At 40.4% G+C, this 16668-nt stretch overlaps 1 protein-coding gene across 1 annotated transcript in view; it reads right to left on the bottom strand.

The window, feature by feature from the left end:
* Positions 1–16668, bottom strand: part of LOC126426813 (phosphatidylinositol phosphatase PTPRQ-like) — a 267688-nt gene that overhangs the window by 208703 nt on the left and 42317 nt on the right. The window contains exon 3 of the mRNA XM_050088816.1: positions 7958–8095. Within this exon, the coding sequence (XP_049944773.1) occupies positions 7958–8095 (138 nt within the window). The remainder of the gene's footprint in view (positions 1–7957; positions 8096–16668) is intronic.

The raw sequence follows: 16668 nt of genomic DNA, 5'->3' as shown, positions 1-16668 counted from the left end.
GCTGATGGTCCATCATTGAAATCTGCAGCAATTTGCGAACGGGTTGCACTTGAGCGAATCACTTCAGTCGTAGTTGGTTCTGATCTTGTAGGATCATTTTCCAGCTGCAGCGATATCAGAGATTTGATGTTTTACCGTATTCCTGAGATTCACGGTACACTCGTGAAATGGTCGTACAGAAAAGCCCCATTTCGTTCCTACCTCGGAGATATTGTGTTCCATCGCTCGTGTGCCGTGTATAACACCACGTTCAAACCCTCTAAAATCCTTATAAGCTGCCATTGTAGAAGCCGAGTCAGACATCAGGAACCCGGTTTTTAACTGTAAGACATTTCCAGGGACAGATGTGGACTCTGAGCATAATCTATTGGTTACGAACTGTAGATAAAAACTGAAGAAATTGCAAAAAAGGTGGGAATTTGAGGAGATGGAACCTGGATAATGAACCAGAGGTTGTAGAGAGCTTCAGATAGAGTATTAGGGAAAGATTGACAAGAATAATGGAAAGAAATACAGTAGAAAAAGAATGGGTAGATTTAGAGACGAAATTGTGAAGGTAGCAAAGGATAAAGTAGGTAAAAAGACGAGGGCTAATAGAAATCCTTGGCTGACAGAAGAGTTATTGAATTTAATTGAGGAAAGGAGAAAATATAAAAATGCAGGAAATGTTGTTGTTGTTGTGGTCTTCAGTCCTGAGACTGGTTTGATGCAGCTCTCCATGCTACTCTATCCTGTGCAAGCTTCTTCATCTCCCAGTACCTACTGCAACCTACATCCTTCTGAATCTGCTTAGTGTATTCATCTCTTGGTCTCCCCCTACGATTTTTACCCTCCACGCTGCCCTCCAACATTAAATTGGTGATCCCTTGATGCCTCAGAACATGTCCTACCAACCGATCCCTTCTTCTGGTTAAGTTGTGCCACAAACTCCTCTTCTCCCCAATCCTATTCAATACCTCCTCATTAGTTATGTGATCTACCCATCTAATCTTCAGCATTCTTCTGTAGCACCACATTTCGAAAGCTTCTATTCTCTTCTTGTCCAAACTATTTACCGTCCATGTTTCACTTCCATACATGGCTACACTCCATACAAATACTTTCAGAAATGACTTCCTGACACTTAAATCTATACTCGATGTTAACTAATTTCTCTTCTTCAGAAACGCTTTCCTTGCCATTGCCAGTCTACATTTTATATCCTCTCTACTTCGACCATCATCAGTTATTTTGCTCCCCAAATAGCAAAACACCTTTACTACTTTAAGTGTCTCATTTCCTAATCTAATTCCCTCAGCATCACCCGATTTAATTTGACTACATTCCATTATCCTCATTTTGCTTTTGTTGATGTTCATCTTATATCCTCCCTTCAAGACACCATCCATTCCGTTCAACTGCTCTTCCAAGTCCTTTGCTGTCTCTGACAGGATTACAATGTCATCGGCGAACCTCAAAGTTTTATTTCATCTCCATGGATTTTAATACCTACTCCGAATTTTTCTTTTGTTTCGTTTACTGCTTGCTCAATATACAGATTGAATAACATCGGGGAGAGGCTACAACCCTGTCTTACTCCCTTCCCAACCACTGCTTCCCTTTCATGTCCCTCGACTCTTATAACTGCCATCTGGTTTCTGTACAAATTGTAAATAACCTTTCGCTCCCTGTACTTTACCCCTGCCACCTTCAGAATTTGAAAGAGAGTATTCCAGTCAACATTGTCAAAAGCTTTCTGTAAGTCTACAAATGCTAGAAACATAGGTTTGCCTTTCCTTAATCTTTCTTCTAAGATAAGTCGTAAGGTCAGTATTGCCTCACGTGTTCCGGCATTTCTACGGAATCCAAACTGATCTTCCCCGAGGTCGGATTCTACTAGTTTTTCCATTCCTCTGTAAAGAATTCGTGTTAGTATTTTGCAGCTGTGACTTATTAAACTGATTGTTCTGTAATTTTCACATCTGTCAACACCTGCTTTCTTATGGATTGGAATTATTATATTCTTCTTGAAGTCTGAGAGTATTTCGCCTGTTTCATTCGTCTGTAAAGAATTCGTGTTAGTATTTTGCAGCTGTGACTTATTAAACTGATTGTTCTGTAATTCTCACATCTGTCAACACCTGCTTTCTTATGGACTGGAATTATTATATTCTTCTTGAAGTCTGAGAGTATTTCGCCTGTTTCATACATCTTGCTCACCTGATGGTAGAGTTTTGTCAAGACTGGCTCTCCCAAGGCCGTCAGTAGTTCAAATGGAATGTTGTCTACTCCGGGGGCCTTGTTTCGACTCAGGTCTTTCAGTGCCCTGTCAAACTCTTCACGCAGTATCGTATCTCCCATTTCATCTTCATCTACATCGTCTTCCATTTCCATAATATTGTCCTCAAGTACATCGCCGTTGTATAAACCCTCTATATACTCCTTCCACCTTTCTGCTTACCCTTCTTTGCTTAGAACTGGGTTTCCATCTGAGCTCTTGATGTTCATACAAGTGGTTCTCTTATCTCCAAAAGTCTCTTTAATTTTTCTGTAGGCAGTATCTATCTTACCCCTAGTGAGATAAGCCTCTACATCCTTACATTGAGTAGTCCCCACCCGGAGATCCGAATGGGAAGAGTAAAAAACTTTATTGCAGAATTGTGCACAGCTTTTTGTGCTAAAGACAATCTTAATGTGGAATAATGAACGTCTTTTTTCCATCTCGGAATTGTAATTAAGCACGTTTTTGTCCTTTTTGAACAATAGTGATTTATTTGCAACAAACATCACGAGGGAATAAATATAATGTCAAGCAGTAGTCAGAATGCCCAACGTTTTAAACAGATATCTACAAGATGATTGTAGGTGAGCACCACATATTATTCTTACAACACGTTTTTGTGCAATGTTGACTTACTTCCTCAAATATGACTTATCCCAGAACATCATTTCACGTGACATTGAATGAAAATATGCAAAATATTTCTACATACTGATTTGTGTCTCCCCAAGATTTCCACTGAACTAAGCGCAAATGTCACTGAACTAAGTTGTTTAACCAGTTCCGAAATATGTTTGTTTCAATTTAAGTTCTCATCATCTGTTACACTCATCATTGTTGCAGTACCTCTAGATGTGCAGAACTGAATGTGTTGTGTCTTTTTAAAACTGAGGGTGAGACCATTTGCAAAAAACTAGTTAAGAACGCCGTTTACCATTTCTCCTGTTTCTGCGTGTAAGCTCAGAGTGATTACAATACTAGTGACATTTGCCAAAAGAACTTATTCTGCGTGTTCTGCATTAGACGGAAGAGCGTTTTAATGTATGAGGAACAGTGCTGAACGTAAGATTGAACCTTGGGGTACCCCATACTGGATTTCTCTCCAATTGGAATGATTCCTGGGACTATATTGTTTGAATTACTACACACAACTTACTGCATTACTTTGGTTAGATATGACATTAGCCGTTGGTTGGATTCATCATCAGCCCCATAAAATATCATCTCATCTCGGAGAATACCACGATCCACTTCTTACAGAGGTTGCAGAAAATACCCGCTGGCGCTATTTTATTATTTAATGCTTGTAAACACGTGATATATGTATATGTAATAAACTGTTAAGATAGCCTTCAACGAGTCTGAGGCTGGCACTAAGGAAGCAAAAATTAAATGTAGAACTGATATGAGTGAATTTTACCTGAGTGAAGCTTTTGATATGTTATACAAATTACTGGTACACAGAGCATCATACGTATATCAGTTGTCTTACTGGGCGCATACAGTCACTCAATATGTATAAAAATAACTTGCATATTTGACTATTTGCATATTCTGAACCGTTTTGAGCACTCCATCAACAGCTGGAGGAAGTTGCCCCCAACACTATGTAAGAGATGCACTTCTTTTTGCTGTACACTGCATTTGTCTACAAGAGAAATTTTTAAAAAAGTTCTAGGCAAAGGTAAATATTAAGAACAATAAACAACAGAACAGAAAGTCTTCATGCACTTTAACGAGAAAATAACTGATAGGAGTGCATGAAAAGGCACAGTTATAGGTAAAAAGGGCAGGGAATTAATAACAAGCTACTTCTTATATGAAATTCACCATCAATTACAGAGACCACTCGTCCTGAATTTTGCGGGACAGTTCCACATTTTGATATATTGCCCCGAGCAGGCATGGGCCGGGGTATGTCCGCAAAATGTATTGTAGACTTTTTTTTTCATTCTTTTCACTTATGTATCCAGATTGCAGATAATTAGTCGTCTTATGTTAGTCATCTCAGCTTTTCGATTGTTCATTCAGTTATTGTACTTCTAGTCTATGCCACACACATTAATTTAATACGAGGGCGGTTCAGAAAGTAACCTCCGATTGGTCACAGTGCGGGTTGTGTGGGGAGTAGCGACGCCATCTGTGCGTTCACGCACTCAACAGGTCAGTCGGCATCAAGCCGTGGTCGATTGAACGTCGTACCTGCGCTAGTTTAGTTTTTGTGGCAGTTTGAAATGTGTGCTGCAATAGAAAACCCCGCCAAATGTGAAGTGCGTGCTGTCATAAGGTTTTTTACAGCCAAAGGATATTCTGCAGCAGCTATTCATCGTGAGCTTTGTGCCGTGTACGGACCAAGAGCTATGAGTGAAGGAGTTGTCCGTGAATGGGTACGTTTATTTAAAAGTGGACGAGAAAACGTTCATGATGAAGAGAGGAGTGGCAGACCATCATTGGTGACTGACGAACTCGTTCAGACAGTTGATGCAAAAGTTAGTGAAAATCGACGTTTCTCAATGTCGGAGTTGTCTACTGGTTTTCCAAGATTTCTAAGACTCTCTTGTACGAGATAGTGACAGCAAGATTGGGTTACCGTAAGTTCTGTGCACGATGGGTGTCCAAAATTCTTACCGACCACCACAAAACTCAAATAATGGCCTCTGCATTAGACTTTCTGTCACGTTATGAGGACGAAGGAGAACCATTGTTAAACAGAATCGTGACCGGTGACGAAACCTGGATTAAGTACGTGAACCCTGAGACAAAAGAACAATCAAAGATGTGGGCACATTCAAATTCGCCTACCAAACCAAGAAAAGCCTCGCAAGATTTTTCTGCCAGAAAACTGATGGCAACGGTGTTTTGGGATGCCAAAGGGGTCTTGTTGGTTGAATTCATGGAACGTGGTACGACCATTAATCAAGACGTGTACCGTGAAACAATAAAAAAGTTACGACGGGCTATACAGAACAAACGCCGTGGTATGCTGACTTCCGGTATCGTTTTTTTGCACGATAACGCCCGTCCTCACTCTGCTCGCAGAACAACGGCCCTTCTTGAGTCCTTCAAGTGGGACGTTATCAACCATCCACCTTACAGCCCAGACCTGGCGCCAAGTGATTATCACCTCTTCATGCATTTGAAGAAATGGCTCGGGTCACAGCGGTTTGATGACGACGAAGGGCTCAAAGATGCGGTCACAGGCTGGCTCCAGGCACAAGCGGATGATTTTTATGCAGAAGGAATTTCAAAGCTTCTGAAGAGATACGATAAGTGCCTCAATCGATATGGAGACTATGTAGAAAAATTGTGCAAAGATGTAGTTGTAAGATGTATATATTAAAATATTTTTATTTAACTTGGTGTATTTTTTTAAATCAACCGGAGGTTACTTTCTGAACGGCCCTCGTATGTTATAATCTTTGATTGTCAATGAAAATGGAAATTTCAGAAAGATAATACGGTTCACAAGGAGACAGTGGCAAAAAGGAGGGGAAAATCGGGAAGTACTTGTAGAACTAAAAGGCATTTATGTGTATACAATTTCAAGTGGGAAATGAATGCACCATTCTTGCCATCATGTCCAAGAACTGATTCAAAGCAATGTGTAAAATGTGCACTAACACATTTAGTGTTGGTCATGCAGCCTTTAATGACATAAGTAAACATGCAAATGATCAAGAACACGAAGAGACTGTGAGCATCTCAATCAAGAACAAGAGAATAACTTCTTTTTTTGAGTCTAATTCTGAAAACAGAATGCATTAGGATAAAGTTACAGCTTCTGAATTGACCAAGGTGTATCACAATTTCTACACAATGTGCCTTCCGTTACTACGTTCGTAGCTCAAGATTGGTCCCTACGATATTTCCAGATGTAGAACTGTCTAGGAACATTTCTTTGGAAAGAGGAAAAGCTACAACAGTAGTTACCAATTCCCTTGCAACCTTCTCAGTAACTCAATATATTAAGGACAGAAATATGTTTTACACAACAGCAAGCGAGGCCCCTAATCATGGACACACTAAAATGTTCCCAGTTATTATTAGGTATTCCTGTTCCAGTAAAGGTGTACATGTGCTGGTCGACTACCATAGTGACAATCCTGTCTCTGCAAATGCTATTTTCGATCAAACTGAAGGCAGATTAACAATGCACAATTGAAGCCTCAACAACATTCCTTCATATTATGTTGATGGCACACGTATCAATTTTGTGAATAAGCATTCAGCATTTACTCTCTCAAAAAACGAACATAATATTTTAATCCCAGCAAGTTTCTCAACTCATAAAATTCCTAATGCGTCTATGTTTACATTTGATGAAGTTCAGCTTTTTGATTTACAAGGTTTTGTTACTAAAATTTATAATTATTTCTCCCATAAAAAGGAGTAAAGGGTTTGAAGGAGTCTTTTTTTTATTTTGTGATACTCAATACATTGAACTGTCAGCTACTACAATACTTTGCCATCTCTGTATTTCTACGAAATTAATCAGGTCAAATATGTTCGTAATTAATAATCCTACAAAAAAAAATGGACCCGCAAGTCGCTGAAGTATTTTCAGTACTGGTTTTTGCGTTAGGCATCATTAAAATTTTTTTTGTGGGAAACGTTATTCTACGAATATGAGAAGGAAGAGAACATAACTACGAATTTCATTTCACGCCGTACTGTGTCCGTCAAAATTCTGAAATATAATTTTTTTGTACACCTGCAGAGGAGGTAATCCTACCATCCATGCTCAGTTACGACTTTATGTAGAAGTTGCCCACTTTTGTCCCACATTCTACGGTATTGTAGTGAGGAACTGTATGAACACAGATTGAAAGTAGGAATAAAACTGAACAACACTGGCCTACAGGCAGGAAACCTAATGGAAATTTGCTGTCATAATCAATATATGCCCACAGATATTCATATATAAGAGGGCAGTACTAAAACCTGGAGTGTACAGCACTTCCTGTCGTGTTCAATCTATACGTGGTCACTCAAAATTGAATACTCAATGCAATATTTTCAGATATGATAGCCCATCTGTAGTAGGGTTGTGTTATGTAGTCTCTAGACACAAACTAAATGTCTCTGAGCATTAACATGTAGAAGTTCTCATGCATATTTTCAAAGCAGTTATGAAATATGTACGAGTATCACCCATGAAATTTTCCGTTGTCGCCGTTGTGAAACTGACAAAATTGCTAAGGGCCCTTTGTGAAACTTTGCAACCGTTTAACAGTAATCAAGGTTAGCTCAAGGCTTTGTGGCCGCAATGAATCTTACATAATGCCAAAAACGTACAGCCAGGATGAGGGAGTAATAACACAAAGACTAAGAGGCAGGAGCACAAAGTGTAATGACGTCATGGACATACAGAAAAATCCTGTAATGCTTATTCATTTATGATGCAAGATCTAACTTAAACTGACAACTGCATCGCACATTTAGTGGCAGTTTTAACAGGAAACAACCTAAGGAAAATGTAGTGAGGACGATAACTAATTATTCCGTCATTAGTAAATACAATCTCTTTTCGTGTTAAATACATTAGCTTTTTACTAATTTCTAGAACTACTATCATGGTGAAAGGAAACCATTAGCTAGATTGAAGTGTGAAACATCACAATAAAAAGTCATAGTTATGCCGTACGGAACGGTCCATTCGACAGGTGCAGAAACCGGTGTTTTGACATTTATACTTACTCTGTTTACAATACGGTGGATAGAATCCAGCGGAGCATCCAGAGCGACACATTCCAGTGTACCGATCACAGGTTTCACCATATTTGCATTTCCCACACTTCTGCCGGCAAGATGCTCCATACATCCCCAAATCACATGCTAGAACACATATATAATTTTAAAAACAGTTATTGTTTGGATTGACGTCTGTAGGCCAGAAAACAGTTCTTCACCAAATATCAAAAACAGAAAAAAATGCGGTCATATTTTACGGCACTATAGATTAATAGCATGATATTTGTTTATGGTCAGCCAGTTCCAGCAATAGTTTCACAGTAGTTGTGAAACTATTGCCTGTATGACAGAAGGCACATCGTATGACATCAGATTGCATCTAGATTAGCACATAGTTTAAGGATGAGGGGATTCATGTGGTTTATTGCCACAGTTTGACATATTTAATTCACTCCTGAAGAAGTAACTTGCAGTGGAAAGGTAGGATTATGTGTTAAATGTGCCAGGTGAGTGAGGGAATAAGGGTCCTAGAGGGGCAAATAATTTTTGCAATTTGTTTTCAAAAATTTTGTAGAAGGTGAATTTATGAGGTACCACAGAGCTTCACAAAGCCAGCGACTGAATACCTGCGTGGACTGATCGGTTGGTTGGTGAACATCAGAAAACAATCAGCAGGTCTGGAGAGATGTCACAAGTGCAGGTGTCGTGCCAGAACAACAGGCCAGTCGCCCTTCTATGGTCCACACTGACTGACGTAATTATTTTCATCGTGCCTGGCCACGAAAATTGCTGACAATATCGGAGTTAATGATTTCTAATTAAAAGGTAAGAAGCAGCGAATGTTTTGCTTTTGACAGAATGTAAACAAAATATTGCGTTCAGAAACTCACTGTATTTCTCTTATTTGATGAGGGGATTCGTATGCTAATGCGATGAACTTATTTCAGTTGAGTACAAAGCGGGTTTTCTTTTCTGTTTAATGATGCTACGTGAGTTTGAGAGAACTATTTACTCTCATAATTAAAGCTGAGAACTCCTTGATTTTATTACGCGGCCATGGCAGCAGAGTACTATTGCTGCAGGAAGCAACCAGACAATATGCTTTAGGTTCCCAGTATGCCATTTGTAGTGGCTGCTTCAATAATCACTGGTTTTATGACTCGTCCCTAATGTGGTTGGGCAACGGCTTTGCGGCAGTGGATATACCGGTTCCCGTCAGATCACCGAAGTTAAGCACTGTCGGGCGGGGTGACCATCCGGGCCGCCACGCGCTGTTGCCGTTTTTCGGGGTGCACTCAGCCTCGTGATGCCAACTGAGGAGGTACTCGACCGAATAGTAGCGGCTCCGGTCAAAGAAAACCATCACAATGATCGGGAGAGCGGTGTGCTGACCAGACGCCCCTCCTATCCGCATCCTCAGCTCAGGATGACACGGTGGCCTGAAGACTGAGTGAGTGCTAATATGGTAGCCTCACCTGAGCCAGTTTGACCAAACCGATATTTTTACAGAATATCAGCGCTGACAACTGATGGTTAGAATTTTCTCAGTTGAACCCACTCATTCAGTCAAATAGCACAACCGGCGCAAACTTGAGTAAAAGAGTGAATTGATGGGTAGGATTGATCTGGATACATCCATGAAACGTGAGTTGGGTAATGGAAGGAAGTGAATAGACAAAAACTGAGGATGGAAGTCAGAGCTTGAGTGCAGGTGTAAATGGACATAGGCTGTGGTAGCTGAGCAGAGATGAAGGGGCTAGCGCACAGCTCACTAGCGCGAACAGGTGTTTTAGACCAGTATGAGCAGTGAGTACCGCGACAACGACGTCAGTTGATGCAAATAAGGTTTTAATGTGGAAAATTGAGTTTCTTTTCCATAGCACAAGCAGCTACGCTGATGTCCAAAATTAAAGCAACAAAAACCTATTTGCCAATCCTCTGCCTAATTCACAGTATAATCATACAAACTCCAGAATGTGATTTTCACTCTGCAGCGGAGTGTGCTTTGATATGAAACTTCCTGGCAGCTTAAAGTTGTGTGCGCGACTGAGACTCGAAGTCGGAACCTTTGCCTTTTGCGGGCAAGGGCTCTACCAACTGAGCTACCCAAGCACGACTCACAACCAATTCTGCCAGTACCTCGTCCCCAAGGTGAGGACAGGTCGTGAGTCGTGGTTGGGCAGCTCAGGTGGTAGAGCACTTCCCGCAAAAGGCAAAACTTCTGAGACCTCACAGCTTCTATTCTGCAGGTACCTTGGGGACGAGGTACTGGCAGCCTTTGAAGCTGTAAGGACGGGTCGTGAGTCGCGCTTGGGTAGCTCAGCTGCTGGAGCACTTGCCCGCGAAAGGCGAAGGTCCCGAGTTCGAGTCTCGGTCCGGCACACAGTTTTATTCGGCCAGGAAGTTTACATACTATCAAGAGATGCCCATACTATCGTGTTCTCCACAGAAGAACTATGTAAGAGAGCATTTTCTAAGTATTGCAGAGAAGTTACGGCAAAAATTCCTCAAAAAAATATAAAACCTGTAAATAATGTTGCACTAAATACAATGACGTTACTTTAACCACAGAGAATGACGTCAATAAAACTGTTCAAAAACTATAAAATAAAAAGTCACTAGGCTTACATGAAGTACCAAAGTGTGTACTGAAATAATGCATAGGCATAATATAAGGCCCCTTAACAAATATAATAAATGAATCCTTCACATCAGGAACATTTCCAGAGCAGTTAAAACAGGCAAGAGTTGTACCTTTGCTTAAGAAAGGTAATGCGGAATATATAGAAAATTACCGGCCCATTTCGCTGCTGTCATCATTCTCTAAAATAATAGAAGCAATTATGAAAGATTCATTAATTAATTAAGTGAATAAACACAACCGTTTGAGAGAATCACAGTTTGGTTTCCGAAGTGGCAAAAATATGGAGTCAGCCATAGTATAATTCACAAAAGTTGTACTTTTGCTCTTGATAAAGATTACTGTGTCACAGTAATATTTTTGAATGTTTCTAAGGCGTTTGATGCTGTCGATCCAAAGATTATATTAATTAAATTAGAAGCATTAGGAATAAAAGGGGTAGCTATTGACTGGTTTCGCTGATACCTAACAGATAGGGTACAAAGAGTAGAGATAACATATACTTCTAATTGATCCAACCAATTAGTAAAACGCTTAACAGAACCAAAATATATTAATATAGGAGTTCTGCAGGTAGCATAGTAGGTCCAATACTGTTCCTGATATACATCAATGATTTTCCCAATAGTCTTACTCTTGGTGGAAAAATTGTCTTTGCTGATGACAGAAATATTACAGCCAATGAGAAAACAAGAGAACTCCTTGCAGAGATAGCAAATGAAACTCTCAAGGAAGCTTATGACAGGTGAATAAGCAATAAAGTAACATTGAGCATCAAGAAAACTAATGCCATGAATTTCAGTTTGAAGAGGAAAAATTACAATGAAATGTAGATGGCCCCTCCATAGACTGCGTAACAAATGCAAAATTTCTAGGAATGAATATTGATTCTCAGTTGAAGTGGTGTGAACACACAAAGGTACTTGCAAACAGAATGTCATCAACATGCTATGCCCTTAGACTCCTATCGTCAGTGTGTGACATGCAGTGTCTTTTAGTTACATATTGTTCTTAGCTATGGAATTCTTTTTTGGGGAACAAATGCAAAAAATATGAACACAATTTTCAAAGTCCTGAAAAGAGTCATAAGAATAATAACTAAAAATACTAGTCGAGCTCATTGTAAAGATCTGTTCAAAACACTGGGGATTTTAACTGCTCCATGTGAATAGATTTACCAGTCAGTTGTACATATCAAATATAACATTGGTAATCACTGCACAAACAGCTCTGTCCATGACCGTGCAACAAGAGATAGGCTTCATTTACAAAGAAAAAATAAACATAAAACTCAAAACAGCATTTCTGCCAAGGAATAAAACTGTACAATAAATTACCAAAAGCGATTAAAGAAACTGCAAAAATACACTTAATTAAAAAGGCAGCTAAAAAGTACCTGTTACACAATACATTTCATACATTGAAGAATTATTTAGCTAAAACAGAATAGGGGTTTGGTAAAAAATGTTATACAAATAAATAATGATAATAATGATTATAAAATATCCAAAATTCCACATAACACCTTCAATTTATGTTTTCTTCATTCTTTTTCCTTTCTAGAAATACTTACCCCCAAGCTATGTGTAGCACAATACTAATACCTCTAACTCTTAATGAGCTCAACATCTCACTCATTATGGAGGGATGCTGACTCAGTTTTTCAGGATAGCAAATGGGAAGTTGCTGTACAGAAAATGCCCCAGAGATCACAAGTGTGTGTGTGTGTGTGTGTGTGTGTGTGTGTGTGTGTGTGTGTGTGTGTGTAGTGAGTCAAGTGTTATGAAACAATGTTTGTATAGTGTGTGCAGTGACCAGTGACTAATAGTGAGATATGAGTGAACAGTGCAGCATTACATTATTTAATAAATTATTTATAAAAAAGGATTGTATACCAGGAGTAAATCTAATGATGGTCTCTAACTAGAAGTCTTTAAATATATGTGTATACGAATTAGCTTATTTAAATTGATCTAAATTTGTAAATACTTTGACATGTCGTATATCCTTGTAAAATGAGATCTACAGATGAGTAAAGCTACTACTACAACTACCAGACGTCATTTCGGTCAACAGACAACCGTGCCCACTATGTCGTCAGGGGACCTATCAAATGGAACAGTGTTTGCCGGATAGCCCCACATCCACACTCACTGTATACGCAGTCACAGACCGTGCAGTAAGGCACGCAGAAGACGCCTACCAGACTCTCTTCAGTGGAGGGTCGTATAAACAATGGAAAATGAACAGTCGCAAATCGATGTGGCCCGATGGCTTAACGTGAATCGAACTGTTGTTTCTCGGATGTGGCGACAATTTATAGAGACCGAAACTATTACCGCGACAGCCGTGGCAGGGCTGACCACGAGTGACATCAGAAAGAGAGGACCGTTATTTGGCTGTAAGGGCGCGACGGTACCACCTCAGTACCGCGCAGCAACTGGCATCTGACCTCGCAGCATCCACTGGAGGTGTTGTGTCAAAGGCAAGCGGTGTACTGAAGGCTTCGGTAGAGTGGCCTTTAATGTCTGAGACTTGCTGTATGTCTGCCTCTGACTCATCTGGAGTCATCAAAATGCCTCCACAGTCGAACAGTGGGACAATGTTCTTTTGAAAGATGCGTCCAGATTTGGTCTGGAGAGTGGTTCTCGTAGGATTCGCATCTGAAGGGAATGTGGAACACGATTTCGACGCCTGAACATGGTGGAAAGAGACCGATATCGAGGAAGATCTGTAATGGTGTGGTCAGGGATTATGTTGATCACTCGAACACCGCTTTATGAAATTGTGTGGGTGAATCAGTAAGATTTAACTGCTGTCAGTTATTGTGATGAGGTCTTGGGAGCTCAAGAGCGAGGTCCTGTGGACCCAGATGTCGACTGATGGAAGACAATGCTCGACTTCATAGAGCACGAGTGGCTGATGTTTTCTTGGGAACAGAAGATACTGCACGCATAGTGTGGCCTGCTCGCTCTCCCAACTTGAATCCCACGCAATCTGTCTGGGATTCGCTAAGGAGACGGGTTGCAACGAGTCAGCACCCACCAACAATTCTCCAAGCTTGCGAGCTGCTGCACATGGGCGGTTTGCCTCAACATGACACCGATGACGTTATCCACAGCACGCTCCGTCATTGTCAGCCCTGTATTGCTGCCAGAGTTGGCCACACCCTATAGTGGGCATATTAAACGGGTATCAGAATGTGTGTGGAAATGTGTTAGGTTACAAAAAAGTGAAGAACATCTTTGTCTACTGTTGTGCACGTTGCAGTTGTTTTCTATTCTGTACATTGCCGGCCGGAGTGGCCGAGTGGTTCTAGGTGCTACAGTCTGGAACCGCGCGACCGTTACGGTCGCAGGTTCGAATCCTCCCTCGGACATGGATGTGTGTGATGTCCTTAGGTTAGGTAGGTTTAAGTAGTTCTAAGTTCTAGGGGACTGATAACCGCAGCAGTTAAGTCTCATAGTGCTCAGAGCCATTTGAACCATATGAACTATTGTGTACATTGTTTGTACTGTATCATCAGTCTATACTGTTTTGTGGCAAAATAGGAGCAACCTTGCAAAAATTTCTGTTTATTGATTTCATTCTGGACACAAGTGTAGTATTCTGGATTTGTAATTCTTTAAGTGTCTGTTTGTCATTTTATGTGTTATATTATGGAGTGTTCGAGCCCTTAATCGTGTTAGCAGGTTTCAGAATTTCAGAATGGGAATGAAGAGACAATTAGCGCCATTTAGAACAGAATTTCTGTTCAGGCAATGGACAACTCGTCAACACAAAATTAAACATGTGCAACAATGAACAAGAAATGCAGGGATGCAGGTGAACTACGGTGAGCATCATAGTGAAGAGATCTATCGCAGCAAATACAGGTCAAGAGCCAAAGCATACGAAAACTGCGCAATTGTACATTTTCACTTACTCCAGAGATGACAGAAAGATAGGAAAAATGTCAGATAAAATCTAAGGGACTACTTGGTACGGTAAAATAAATGCAAATTTGTTTGTCATGAAGGACTGTAGATCGGTAGGAGGAATAGGGTGATTAAGACACAGATCAGAATTTAACCTGTAGGAGTCTCTTAACTTTTGTGTAGTAGACAATGAGTGGTTTAACATGGTTGTGGACGCTTAACTGCTGAATAATTGTTTTAAGATGCATTTTTTCAGATATTACTGAACGGAGGGCACGGCCACACTGATCTACTAGGCATGTATGCTCTTGGAACTTTAACAGTAGATTCCGCCCATACTAAATGGATCTATAACAAAAAGTGCTGCTCTTCTTTGTATCTTCTGTATTTCACTATCCATCCTATACCGTATGGGTCCCACATTGATGAGCAGTATTCAAGTTTTGATCGAATGATGGATTTGTTAACCACTGACTTTGTTGATGCACTACATTTCCTCAACATTTTTCCAATGAACCTCAGTCTAACATGTGTCTTACATCTGAGTAAATTTAAGTACTGGTTCCGCTTGAAATCGCTCCGACGCGTGTTGTTATTGTGGTCTTCAGTCCAGAGACTGGTTTGATGTAGCTCTCCATGCTACCTTATCCTGTGCAACCTTCTTCATCTCCGAATAGCTGCTGTTCCCTACATATTTCTCAGTCTGCTTAATACATTCATCTCTTGGTCTCCCTCTATGATTTTTACCCTCCACACTGCCCTCCAGTACTAAATTGATGCCTCAGGACATATCGTACTAACCGATGCCTTCTTCTAGTCAAGTTGTGCCACAAATTATTCTCCCCAATTCGAATCAGTATCTGTACCCATCTAATCTTCAGCATTCCTCTGTAGCATCACATTTCGAAGGCTTCTATTCTCTTCTTGTCCTATTCATCGTCCATGTTTCACTTCCATATATGGCTACATTCCATACAAATACTTTCAGAAAAGACTTCCTGCACTTAAATCTATACTTGGTGTTAACAAATTTCTCTTCTGAAACTTCTCATTCTGTGGCCAGTCTACACTTTATATCCTCTCTGCTTCGACAGTCATCAGTTATTTTACTCCCCAAATAGCAAAACTCATCTTCTACTTTGAGTATCTCATTTCCTACATTACATTATACTCGCTCTGCTTTTGTTGACGTTCATATTTATCCTCCTATCGAAACACTTTTCATTTCGTTCATTTCTTCTTCCAGGTCCTTTGCTATCCCTGACAAATTTACAATGTCGTCGACAAACCTCAAAGTTTTTATTTCTTCCCATGAATTTTAATTCCTGCTCGAAATTTTTCTTTTGTTTTCTTTACTGCTTGCCCAATATACAGATTGTTTTAAATCGAATATAGGCTACAATCCTGTCTGACTTCTTTCTCAATCACTGATTTCCTTTTGTGCCCTTGACCCTTATAACTGCTATCTGTTTTCTGTACAGATTGTAAATAGCCTTTCGCTCCCTGTACTTTGCCCCTGCCACCTTTAAATTTGAAAGAGAGTATTGCAGTCAAATGCCAGAAACGAAGGTTTGCTTTCCGTAGCCTATCTTCTAAGATAAGTTGTAAGATCAGTATCGTCGTATGCGCACTCTAGATATTTTATGGGAGTAACAGCTTCCAACGGTTGTTCTGCCTAGGCATCCGCAGTACGTTACATTTGAAACTTCCTGGCATATTAAAACTGTGTGCCGGACCGAGACTCAAACTCGGGACCTTTGCCTTTCGCTGGCAAAAGCACTTGCCTCTGGATGGCAAAGGTCCCGAGTTCGAGTCTCGGTCCGGCAGACAGTTTTAATCTGCCAGGAAGTTTCATATCAGCGCACACTCCGCTGCAGACAGAAAATCTCGTTCTGGATACGTTCATTTGGTTATGTTGGTGGTCACCTGCAGCAAGTGCCAGTTGTCTGCAGGTCATCCTGCATTTTGCCAGATTTTTCGAGTGTTGCGATTTCTCTGCATGGAACAGCATAACCGCGAAAAGCCTAATGAAATTCCTGACGTCATCTGCTAGGTCATTTACACAAAGGTAGGCCTGCGAATTTTTTATTCTGCTCTCAATATCGGTTGAGTTGTGACGTATAATGCGTGTTACTCGGTCGAATTCCTCCTTCGCTGAC

This window comes from Schistocerca serialis, chromosome 11 (genome assembly GCF_023864345.2).
Source record: "Schistocerca serialis cubense isolate TAMUIC-IGC-003099 chromosome 11, iqSchSeri2.2, whole genome shotgun sequence".
Lineage (NCBI taxonomy): Eukaryota > Metazoa > Arthropoda > Insecta > Orthoptera > Acrididae > Schistocerca > Schistocerca serialis.
The sequence above is the reverse complement of the archived record's forward strand: the minus strand, read 5'-3'. Positions and strand labels throughout refer to the sequence as shown.